Source organism: Coloeus monedula (genome assembly GCF_965178545.1).
Source record: "Coloeus monedula genome assembly, chromosome: 32".
NCBI classification, from domain to species: Eukaryota; Metazoa; Chordata; class Aves; order Passeriformes; family Corvidae; genus Coloeus; species Coloeus monedula.
The window spans coordinates 952030-964316 of NC_138812.1; the positions used below are offsets into that span (position 1 = coordinate 952030).

Genomic DNA, 12287 nt, shown 5'->3' on the forward strand with positions numbered 1-12287 from the left:
AGAAATTTTGGGGAAGGATTTGGGGTCGGATTTTTGGGGCATTTTCGGGGATTTTGGGGTGGATTTTCAGCAGAATTTCCCCGATTTTTTTTTTTCCTTCTTTCTGAAGGGGATTTTCGGCCAAATTCCCGGAGGATTTTGATGGAATTCCCGAAATTTCGACGGAAATTCCCGCGGATTTTCAACACTTCCAAAGAAATCCCAGAAATCTTCGGGAATTCCGGAGATTTCCACCTCCCCCCCCCCCCCCCCAGCCCCGCCCCCCTCCGAACAAGCCACGCCCCCTTCCCAACCATCCTCGCTTTTTATTGGCCGCCAATGACGTCACACCCGCCGGGGGGCGTGGCCTCCAACATCCGGGCCAAGATGGCGGCATGGGCGGGGTCGAGGGAGGCCACGCCCACCCGGAAGTGCTGAGGGTCGGCCCCGCCCACCCGGCGGAGCAGCTCGAGCAGTGATTGGCTGAGGGCTGAGGGGGCGGGGCCGGGAGGGGGAGGGGAGCCGGAAGTGGCCGAAAAGGAGGAAAAAAGGGGAAAAAAGGGGAAAAAAGGGGAAAAAAGTCACCAAATGAGGCCAAAATTACCCCCAAAATCCCCAATTCCCCCCCAAAATTCCCTCCAATGCCAAAAATCCCTGAATTTCCCTCAAAAATCCCCGAAACTTCCCCCCAAAATCCCCAATTTCCCCCCAAAATTCCCTCCAAACAATCCCCAAAATCCCCAATTCCGCCCCCAAATCCCCAAATTTCCCTCGAAAATCCCCAATTTCCCGCCAAAATGACCCCAAATCCACCCAATTTCCCCCAAATTTCCCACCAAAACCATCCCAAAATCCCAATTTCCCCCCAAATCCCCTCAAAAATCCCAATTTCTCCCAAAAATCCCCCCCAATCCCCCCTTTCCCCTCAAAAATCCCCAATTTCCCCCCAAAATCCCCTCCAAACAATCCCAAAAATCTCCAATTCCCCCCCAAAATCTCTGAATTCCCCTCAAAAGTCCCCAAATTTCCCCCCAAAATTCCCTCCCATCCCCAAAATCTCCATTTCTCCCCAATACCCCCAAATTTCCCTCAAAAATTCTCAATTTGCCCCCAAAATGATCCCAAATCCCCCCAATTTCCCACCAAAACCATCCCAAAATCCCAATTTTCCCCCCAAATCCCCTCAAAAAAAAAAATCCCAATTTTCCCCCCGAATCCCCCAAAATCCCGAATTTCCCCCCAAAATGATCCCAAAATTCCCTCCAATCCCAAAATTCCCCAATTCCCCGCCAAAATCCCCAAACTCCCCCTCAAAAATCCCGAATTTTTCCCCCAAAATGACCCCAAATCCCCCCAATTTCCCCCCAAGACCATCCCAAAATTCCAATTTCCCCCAGAATCCCCCCAAAATCCCGAATTTTTCCCCCAAAATGACCCCAAAATTCCCTCCAATCCCAAAATTCCCCAATTCCCCCCCAAAATCCCCAAATTTCCCTCAAAAATCCCCAATTTCCCCCCAAAAATCCCCAATTCACCCAATTTCCCCCAAATTTCCCACCAAAACCATCCCAAAATCCCCATTTTCCCCCCAAATCTCCACAAAAATCCCAAATTTCCCCAAAATCCCCAATTTCCCCCCAAAATTCCCTCCAAACAATCCCAAAGACCCCAATTCCCCCCAAAAATCCCTGAATTTCCCTCAAAAATCCCAGATTTCCCCCAAAATGACTCCAAACCCCCCAAATTTGCCCCCCAAACCATCCCAAAATCCCAATTCTTCCCCAAAATCCTCTCAAAAATCCCAATTTTCCCCAAAATCCCCAACTTTCAGCCAAACCCTCCCATTTTTCGGCCAAAACTCCCAGTATTTTGGCCCAAATTCCCTTTTTTGACCAAAATTCCCATTTTTCCCCCAAAATTCCCAATTTTTCCCAAAACCTCCCATTTTTTCCCCCCAACCCCCCATTTTTGTGGCTCAAATCCCCATTTTTTGGCCAAAATTCCCTTTTTTCCCCCCAAAATTCCCATTTTTGTCCCAAATCCCCATTTTTTGGCCAAAATTCCCTTTTTTCCCCCCAAAATTCCCATTTTTGTCCCAAATCCCCATTTTTTCCTCCAAAATCCCCACTTTTTTCCCCCAAATTCCCTTTTTTTGGCCGAAATCCTCATTTTTCCCCCAAAATTCCCAATTTTTCCCAAAACCTCCCATTTTTTCCCCCCAAACTCCCATTTTTGTGGCTCAAATCCCCATTTTTTGGCCAAAACTCCCATTTTTCCCCCCAAAGTCCCCATTTTTTGGCTAAAATTCCCTTTTTTCCCCCCAAAACCCCCATTTTTTGGCCAAAATTCCCTTTTTTCCCCCCAAAATCCCCATTTTTTGGCCCAAATCCCCATTTTTTCCCCCAAAATCCCCGTTTTTTGGCCAAAATTCCCACTTTCCCCCCCCAAATTCCCATTTTTTTCCCAAATTCCCATTTTTTCCCCCCACATCCCCACTTTTTTTCCCAAAACCGCCACTTTTTTCCCCCAAATCCCCATTTCCCCCCCAAATCCCCCCCAAATCCCCAATTTCCCCTCAAAAATCCCCATTTTTTTCCCCAAATTCCCCCGCAAAAAATCCTCAAAATCCCCCAAAATCCCCAAAATCCCCAAAAATCCCCAAAATCTCCCCAAATCCCCCGGAATTCCCTCACCTGGCTCCAGCCTGCCCAGGGCCAGGGCGGGGCCGACGCCCCGGACGAGCTCGGGGAGGTGGGGGAGGAGCTGGGGAGGGAAATTTGGGTCAAATTTGGGGAATTTTGGGCATCTCTGAGATTTTTTCCACGGATTCGGGGCAATTTCGGGTGGATTTGGGGGTTTCGGGGCAATTTTAGGGGAATTTTTAGGGACTTTTTCTTGAATTAATTTTTTCCCAAATTCTTCCCAAATTTTTCCCGGATTTTTCTAGGTTTTTTCCCATTTTCCCCCAAATTTTTTAAAGAGTTTTTTCCAGAATTTCCCCTGGAATTTCCCAGAATTTTTCCCGATTTTTTCCTGATTTTTTTCCTGATTTTCCCCGAATTTTCCCTGAACTTTTTCTCAATTTTTTTCTGAGTTCTTCCCATTTTTTTTCTGCGTTTTTCTCTGCATTTTCCCGGATTTTTCCCATTTTTTCCCATTTTTTTTCCTCAGAATTTTCCCTGAATTTTTTCAAAATTTTTCCTGATTTTTCCCAAATTTTCCCTGAATTTTTCCTGATTTTTTCCCAAACTTCCCCAGAATTTTCCCTGATTTTTCCCAAGTTTTTCCCAAATTTCTCCCAAATTCTTTGTGAATTTTTCCCAATTTTTCCCATTTTTTTCCAGAAGCTTCCAGAATTTTCCCCATTTTTTCCCTGAATTTTTCCCAAATTTTTTCTGAGCTTTCCGCTGAATTTTTCCTGATTTTCCCCATTTTTTTCCTATTTTTTTTCTGAATTTTTCCAAACTTTTCCCTGAAATTTCCTTGATTTTTTTCTAAATTTTCCCATATTTTTTCCCAATTTTTCCCAAACTTTCCTGGAATTTTTCCTGATTTTTTCCTCCATTTTCCCCCAATTTTTTATCAATTTCCCCCCATTTTTTTCCAAGTTTTTACTGAATTTCCCTCAAATTTCCCTGAATTTTTCCCTGAATTTTCCCCAAACTTTTCCTGAATTTTCTTGATTTTTCTCCGAATTTTTCCTGAATATTTTTCTTAATTTTCCCTTCATTTTCCCCAAATTTTCCCTGAATTTTTCTGAAATTTTTCCTGAATTTTTCGTGAATTTCCCCCAAATTTTGTGGGAAGTTTTTCCCAATTATCCCCAAATTTTTCCCTGAATTTTTCCTTAATTTTCCCCAATTTCTTCCCAAATTTTCTCTGAATTTTCCTTGAATTTTCCCCAACTTTTCTGTGAATTTTTCCCTGATTTTTTCCTGAATTTTTCCCAATTTTCCCTGAATTTCCCCCAAATTCTGTGAATTTTCCCTGATTTTTCCCCGAATTTCTCCCCAAATTTCCCTGAATTTTCTCCAATTTTTCCCAAATTTTCTCTGAATTTTCCCTGAATTTCCCCCAAATTTTGTATGATTTTTCCGATTTTTCCCCGAATTTCTCCCAAAATTTGTGTGATTTTTTTTTCCGAATTTTCCCAAATTTCTTCCCAAATTTTCCCTGAATTTCCCCCAAATTTCCCCCAAGTTTTCTGTGATTTTTTCCTGATCTTCCCCTGAATTTTCACCAATTTTTTCCCAAATTTTCCCTGAATTTTCCCTGAATTTCCCCCAAATTTTGTGTGATTTTTTTCCCTGATTTTTTCCTGAATTTTTCCCAAAAATTCCCTGACTTTCCTCTGAATTTTCCTGAATTTTCCTGAAATTTTCCCTGAATTTCCCCCAAATTTTGTGTGAATTTTCCCTGATTTTTTCCTGAATTTTCACCAATTTTTTTCCAAAATTTCTCTGAATTTTCTATTTTCCCCTGTATTTTCCCCAAATGTTTCCTGAATTTCCCCAAATTTTGTGTGATTTTTTTCCCCAATTTTTCACCCAAAACTTCCCTGAATTTTCCCCAAATTCCCCCCAAATTTTGTGTGAATTTTCCCTGATTTTTCCCTCAATTTTCTCCAATTTTCTCCCAAATTTTCCCTGAATTTCCCCCGAATTTTGTGCGGATTTTCCCGCCAGTTTCGGGCTCCGTTTTGGGTCAATTCGGGCCCTTTTTGGCTCCCTCACCCGCTCGGGCCCCGCCCCCAGCAGGAAGCGCAGCACCGGCTCCTCCTCCTCCAGGTCCTCGCTCAGCGGCAGCGCCCCCAGCACCAGCGGCAGCACCTGACCAGTACGGACCAGTACCAACCAGTATGGACCAGTACTAACCAGTACAAACCGGTACGAACCAGTACACACCAGTATAGACCAGTATGAACCGGTACAAACTGATAAAACTGCTATGAACCAGTATAGATCAGTAAGAACCAGTAGAGACCAGTATGAACCACTACAGACCAGTATAAACCAGTATAAACCGCTATAGACCAGTAGGAAGCAGTATTGATCAGTACGAACCAGTATGGGCCAGTATGAACCAGTAGAGACTAGTATAAACCAGTACAAACCGGTATAGACCAGTACGAACCAGTACAGACCAGTATGAACCAGTAAAAACCAGTATGAATCGGTATGAACCAGTCTGAACCAGTATAAACCAGTATGAACCATTATAGACCAGTATAGACTGGTATAGACCAGCATAAACTGGTATAAACCAGTAGGAACCAGTATAGACCAGTATGAACCCCTTTGAACCAGTTTAAACCAGTATAGACCAGTATGAACCAGTATAAACTGGTACAAACCAGTATGAACCACTATAAACCAGTATAGACCAGCACAAACCAGTAGATACCACTCTAAACCAGTACAAACTGGTACAAATGTGTATAAACCAGTTTAAACCAGAATAAACCACTATGGACCAGTACAGTTATGGGCTGGGCTTCTCCCACTTTAACCCAGGTCTCACCAGTACAAACCAGTATGGACCAGTATGGCTCCTCCCAGTTCATCCCAGTAACCCCAAACCCCCTCCCAGTCCCTCCCAGTCCCTCCCAGTCCCTCCCAATCCCCTCCCAGTCCCTCCAAGTCCCTCCCAGTCCCCTCCCAGTCCCTCCCAGTATAAACCAGTCGCTCCCAGTCCCCTCCCAATCCCCTCCCAGTCCCCCCCAATCCCCTCCCAGTCCCTCCCAATCCCCTCCCAGTCCCTCCCAATCCCCCCCAAGCCCCGTACCTGCTCGTAGGGCGCCCCCTGCTGGCGCACCAGCGCCCCCACCGCGTTGTCCCTCACCCTCCCTGGCCCCTCCCCCCCCTCCCCCAGGGCGCGGCCGCAAAGCTCCGCCCCCGGCCACGCCCCCCTGGGCACACCCGGTTAAGGACAACCAAAAAAGGACACAACTTCCTTATATGGACATGTGGGCGTGGCCTCACCCCTCCCCATGCCCCTCCCGCCAGCCCTGCGATTGGTGGATACTCCAGGTGGGCGTGGCCCACGGCCTCCCCGATCCGGCCAATGGCGTAGAAGGCGTTGGCTCTGACCTCGGGGTCGGCGTCGCCGGCGGCCAATCGGAAGGCGGGGCCCAAATCGGGTAAAAAGGGCGTGGCCTCGGGGCCCAGGGCGTGGCCCAGCTGGCCAATCACAGCCCCCGCCCAGGAGCGCGCCCCGGGGTGGGCGGGGTCGGCCAAAGCGGCCAATAGGGAAGGAAGGAGGCGGCGGAAGAGGCGGGGCGGGAAGGCCACGCCCCTTCCGGTGTCTGGGGAGGCACTTCCGGTTTTCGGGAATCCATTTCCGGTATTCGGGACGCCACTTCCGGTATTGGAGAATCCACTTTTAGTATTCGCCAATCCACTTCCGGTATTAGGAAATCCATTTCCGGTACTGGGGATTTCACTTCCGGTTTGAGCAACGTCCGTTTCAGCCATGCTGACGTCATTTCCGGTTTGGCCACGCCCATTTCCGGTCTCTAGTAGTCCGGCCTGGGCCATGGCCACGCCCAGTTCCGGCAGCCAATCAGAGGCGGCCTCGCGGAGCTCGGCAAGCTGGGCGGTCTGGGAGGGGGAGGGGCGTTACTGGGAGGGAACTGGGAGGGGACTGGGAGGGGATTGGGAGGGGATTGGGACAGGATTGGGAGGGACTGGGAGGGGATTGGGACACGATTGGGAGGGACTGGGAGGGACTGGGGGGGAACTGGGAGGGACTGGGAGGGGATTGGGAGGGACTGGGAGGGAACTGGGAGGGACTGGGAGGGACTGGGAGGGGATTGGGAGGGACTGGGAGGGAACTGGGAGGAACTGGGAGGGACTGGGAGGGGATTGGGAGGGAACTGGGAGGGAACTGGGAGGGACTGGGAGGGAACTGGGAGGGGATTGGGAGGGAACTGGGAGGGACTGGGCTGAACTGGTTTGAACTGGGCTGAACTGGGAGGGCACTGGGAGGGGATTGGGAGGGAACTGGGAGGGACTGGGAGGGGATTGGGAGGGAACTGGGAGGGAACTGGGAGGGACTGGGAGGGCACTGGGAGGGGATTGGGAGGGAACTGGGAGGGACTGGGAGGGGATTGGGAGGGAACTGGGCTGAACTGGGAGGGCACTGGGAGGGGATTGGGAGGGAACTGGGAGGGACTGGGAGGGACTGGGAGGGACTGGGAGGGGACTGGGAGGGACTGGGAGGGCACTGGGAGGGCAGTGGGCTGAACTGGTTTGAACTGGGCTGGACTGGGAGCCCCCGGCCCCTCCCCCACCTCCTCGTGCTCTCCGTCGGCTCCGCGGCGCCGCAGGCAGCGCACCTGGGGGGGAGGGGAGGGGCCACGCTGAGCCACGCCCACTCATCGCTAAGCCACGCCCACTCATCACAAAGCCACGCCCCCATCACCAAACCACGCCCCCTCTTTAGGCCACGCCCCTCCTCACTAAGCCAACCCCAAGCCACGCCCACTCCTCACCAAGCCACGCCCACTCCACTTTAGGTCTCACTCCCTCCCTTTAAAGCCCGGTCCCACCCCTTAAACCACGCCCCTTCCCTTTAAGCCCCGCCCACTCCCCATTAAACCACGCCCACTCCTCAAGCCCCACCCCTCCTCCTCAGGCCACTCCCCATCCTTAAGCCACGCCCCTCAGCCTTAAGCCACGCCCCCTCATTCATAAGCTCAACCCATGCCCTTCCTCTTAAGCCCCGCCTCCTCCTTAAGCCCCGCCCATCCTCCTTGAACCACGCCCATCCCCATTAAGCCACGCCCCTCCCCAGCCTTTAAACCCCCTCATTAAGCCACGCCCCCTCCCCATTAAGCCACGCCCCACCCTTTAAACCTCCACCCCATTGAGCCACGCCCCTCGTTAAGCCACGCCCCCTCCATTTAAACCACGCCCCACCCTTTAAAGCCACGCCCCTCCCTTTAAAGCCACGCCCCTCCTGAAAGCCACGCCCCCACCCTTTAAACCACCACCCCTCCCCTTAAGCCACGCCCATCACTTTAGCCACGCCCACTCATCAAGCCACGCCCCCCTCATGAAGCCAGGCTCCCTCATTAAGCCACGCCCCCTCATTAAGCCAGGCTCCCTCATTAAGCCCCGCCCCCTCGTTAAGCCATGTCCCCTCATTAAGCCACGCCCCCTCCCCTTAAGCCACACCCTCATCAGGCCACGCCCCTTTAAGCCCCGCCCCTTTAAGCCCCGCCCCTCTGTTTAAGCCCCGCCCCTCCCCCATTGAAACCCCGCCTCCTCTCACCTCGCCGGTGATGACGTCACCCAGGGCGCGGCCAATGGGCTCCAGCCATTCCGGGGGGGCGTGGCCTGGGGGCTCCAGCAGCCGCCCGGCCCCGCCCACCGCCCCCAAAGCCCCGCCCACTTCCGGGTCCTTCCGTAGCCCCTCCAGCAGCGCCCGCAGCGCCCCCTGCTGGCCGGGAGTGGGGGCTGCAAGGGAAACCAGTATGGACCAGTATGGACCAGTTAGAACCAGTAGGAACCCGTATGTGTCAGTATAAACCAGTATAAACCAGTAGGAACCAGTATAAACCAGTATGAACCAGTATGGACCAGTACGGCCCAGTTAGAACCAATTAGAACCAGTAGGAACCAGTATGTGTCAGTATAAACCAGTATAAACCAGTATGGACCAATATGGACCAGTTAGAACCACTTAGAACCAGTAGGAACCAGTATGTGTCAGTATAAACCAGTACAAACCAGTATAAACCAGTATGGACCATTATGGACCAGTATGGGTCAGTATGGACCACTATGGACCAGTATGGACCAGTACGGACCAGTATGAACCTGTTAGGACCAATATCAACTAGTATAAACCAGTTAGAACCAGTATAAAACAGTATAAACCAGTATGGACCAGTATGGACCAGTACAGACCAGTATAAAGCATTATAAGCCAGTATAAACCAGTATGGACCAGTATGGACCAGTATGGAACAGTATGGACCAGTATGAACCAGTATGGACCAGTAGGGACCAGTCTGGACTGGTACAGACTAGTATGAACCAGTTAGAACCAGTATAAACCAGTATGAACCACTATAAAATGGTATGAAGGAGTATGAACCAGTATAACCAGTATGAACCAGTATGAACCCGTATGAACCAGTATAAACCAGTATAGACCAGTTAGAACCAGTATAAACCAGTTACAACCGGTTAGAAGCAGTGTAACCAGAATGAACCAATATAAACCAGTATAGGTCACTATAAACCAGTATAAACCAGTTACAACTAGTTAGAACCAGTATGAGCCACTATAAACCAGCGTAACCAGTATAAAGCACTAGGAACCAGTATAAACCAGTCAGAACCAGTTTGAACCAGTATAACCAGTATGAACCAGTATAAACCAGTACAGACCAGTTTGGAGCCCTCCCAGTCCCTCCCAGTTCATCCCAGTCCCCTCCCAGTCCATCCCAGTCCCTCCCAGTCCCTCCCAATCCCCTCCCAGTTTCCTCCCAGTCCCTCCCAGTCCCCTCCCAGTCCATCCCAGTCCATCCCAGTCCATCCCAGTTCCCTCCCAGTCCCTCCCAGTTCCCTCCCAGTCCCTCCCAGTCCCTCCCAGTTCCCTCCCAGTCCCTCCCAATCCCTTCCCAGTCCCTCCCAGTCCATCCCAGTCCCCTCCCAGTCCCTCCCAGTCCCTCCCAGTCCATCCCAGTCTCACCAGTTTGTGGCTCCCGGCCCCTCCCACAGCGGCAGAGGCTCCCCAGGGCCTCGTAGGCGGCGGCTCTGACCTGGTACTGGGGGAACTGGGAGGGACTGGGAGTTACTGGGAGGGACTGGCAGGGAACTGGGAGGGACTGGGAGGGACTGGGAGGGACTGGGAGGTTACTGGTTTATACTGGGAGGGCTCACCTGGGTCAGATCCAAGACGGCCGCCAGAGTGGGCTCCAGGTAGGGCAGGAAGGCAGCACTGGGGACCAGTATGGACCAGTATGGACCAGTATGGACCAGTATGGACCAGTATGGACCAGTAAGAGAGCAGAGACCCCTCCCAATCCCCTCCCAGTATAAACCAGTAACCCCCAATTCCCTCCCAGTCCAAACCAGTCCATCCCAGTTCCCTCCCAATCCCCTCCCAGTCCCTCCCAGTTCCCTCTCAGTCCAAACCAGTTCCCTCCCAGTCCCTCCCAGTCCCCTCCCAGTCCCTCCCAGTCCCCTCCCAGTCCCTCCCAGTCCCCTCCCAGTCCCTCCCAATCCCCTCCCAATCCCCTCCCAGTCCCCTCCCAATCCCCTCCCAGTCCCTCCCAGTCCCTCCCAGTTCCCTCCCAGTCCCTCCCAGTCCCTCCCAGTCCCCTCCCAGTTCCCTCCCAGTCCCTCCCAGTCCCTCCCAGTCCCTCCCAGTTTACCCGCAGTTCTCCGCCATCTCTCCCAGTGCTCCCAGCGCCGCCTCGGCCAATCCCGGGAAGGCCCCGCCCACTTCCAGCCTGAGGAGGGGGCGTGGCCATGACCATAAATGGGCATCGCCCCCTCCCCAAGCCCCGCCCACTCCCCCAAGCCCCGCCCCCTCCTGCTCTCACTCGGTGACGTCATCCTCCATCGGCTCCGCCCCCTCCTCCTCGTCGTCGTCATGGAGATGCAGCAGCCAATCAGGGGCCTCCGAGGGGGGCTGGGGGGAGACAGGGACCGGTAGGGACCAGTACGGGCCAGTATGGACCAGTATGGACCAGCATAAACCAGTATGGACCAGTATGGACCAGCATAAACCAGTATGGACCAGTATGGACCAGTATAAACCAGTATGGACCAGTATGGACCAGTATAAACCAGTATGGACCAATATGGACCAATATGGACCAGTATAAACCAGTATGGACCAGTAGGGAGCAGCATGCACCAATATGGACCAGTATGAACCAGTATAAACCAGGAGGGACCAGTATGGGCCAGTAGGGACCAGTATGGACCAGTATAGACCAGGAGGAACCAGTATGGACCAGTATAGACCAGTATAGACCAGGAGGGACCAGTATGGGCCAGTAGGGACCAGTATGGACCAGTATAGACCAGGAGGAACCAGTATGGGCCAGTATGGACCAGTATAGACCAGTATAGACCAGGAGGGACCAGTATGGACCAGTACGGACCAGTATCGAGCGGTACAAACCAGTACGGACCAGTATAAACCAGTATGGACCAGTATAGACCAGTACGGACCAGTAAGGAGCGGTATAAACCAGTATGGACCAGTATAAACCAGTATGGGCCAGTATGGGCCAGTATGGACCAGTATGGACCAGTATAGACCAGGAGGGACCAGTATGGGCCAGTATGGACCAGTATAGACCAGTATAGACCAGGAGGGACCAGTATGGACCAGTATGGACCGGTATGGACCAGTACGGACCAGTATCGAGCGGTACAAACCAGTACGGACCAGTATAAACTAGTACGGACCAGTATAGACCAGTACGGACCAGTAAGGAGTGGTATAAACCAGTATGGACTGGTATAAACCAGTATGGACCAGTATAAACCAGAATGGGCCAGTATGGACCAGTATAGACCAGGAGGGACCAGTATGGACCAGTATGGGCCAGTAGGGACCAGTATCGAGTGGTATAAACCAGTATGGACCAGTATAAACCAGTAGGGACTAGTATAGACCGGTTTGGACCGGTTTGGACCAGTATGGACCAGTACAGACTGGTATGGACCAGTACGGACCAGTATGGATAAGTACGGACCAGTTTGGACCAGTATAGACCAGTACAGACCAGTATGGACCAGTATGCATCAGTATGGACCAGTCTGGACCAGTATGGACTGGTATGGACCAGTATGCACCAGTATGGACCAGTATAAGTCAGTATGAACCAGTACAGACCAGTACAGACCAGTACGGACCAGTATGGACCAGTATGGACCAGTAGGGACCAGTACAGGCCAGAATGAACCAGTAGGGACCAGTTTGGACCTGTATGGACCAGTATAAACCAGTTTGGACCAGTATGGACCTGTATGAGCCATTACGGACCATTACAGACCAGTATGAACCACTAGGGACCAGTTTGGCCCAGTATAAACCAGTGACCCCCCTCCAGGACTGCCCTGTCTCCTCCCAGTCCCCTCCCAGTTCATCCCAGTATGCTCCAGTATAAACCTGGATAGACCAGTAGCCTCCCAGTTCATCCCAGTAACTCCCAGTATAAACCAGTAACCCCCCAGCGCCCTCCCAGTACCTCCCAGTTCATCCCAGTCCGGCCCATTAGCCCCCCAGACACTTCCCAGTATGGACCAGTAATGCCGCCCAGTGCATCCCAGTCCCTC

At 51.8% G+C, this 12287-nt stretch overlaps 1 protein-coding gene across 2 annotated transcripts in view; it reads right to left on the reverse strand.

Annotated features, from left to right (window-relative positions):
- Positions 1-285: 285 nt before the first annotated feature.
- Positions 286-12287, reverse strand: part of IPO4 (importin 4) — a 57903-nt gene continuing 45901 nt past the window's right edge. Inside the window, exons 19-29 of one of the 2 annotated variants that reach the window (XM_082299527.1) lie at positions 10538-10626; positions 10367-10444; positions 9873-9930; positions 9682-9766; positions 8254-8438; positions 7271-7315; positions 6004-6578; positions 5764-5887; positions 4713-4808; positions 2673-2742; positions 286-469 (exon numbers count right to left, since the gene is read on the reverse strand). In XM_082299527.1, the coding sequence (XP_082155653.1) occupies positions 306-469; positions 2673-2742; positions 4713-4808; positions 5764-5887; positions 6004-6578; positions 7271-7315; positions 8254-8438; positions 9682-9766; positions 9873-9930; positions 10367-10444; positions 10538-10626 (1569 nt within the window). In that variant the 3' untranslated portion in view covers positions 286-305. The remainder of the gene's footprint in view (positions 470-2672; positions 2743-4712; positions 4809-5763; positions 5888-6003; positions 6579-7270; positions 7316-8253; positions 8439-9681; positions 9767-9872; positions 9931-10366; positions 10445-10537; positions 10627-12287) is intronic. The other variant, XM_082299528.1, reaches the window with a different exon arrangement.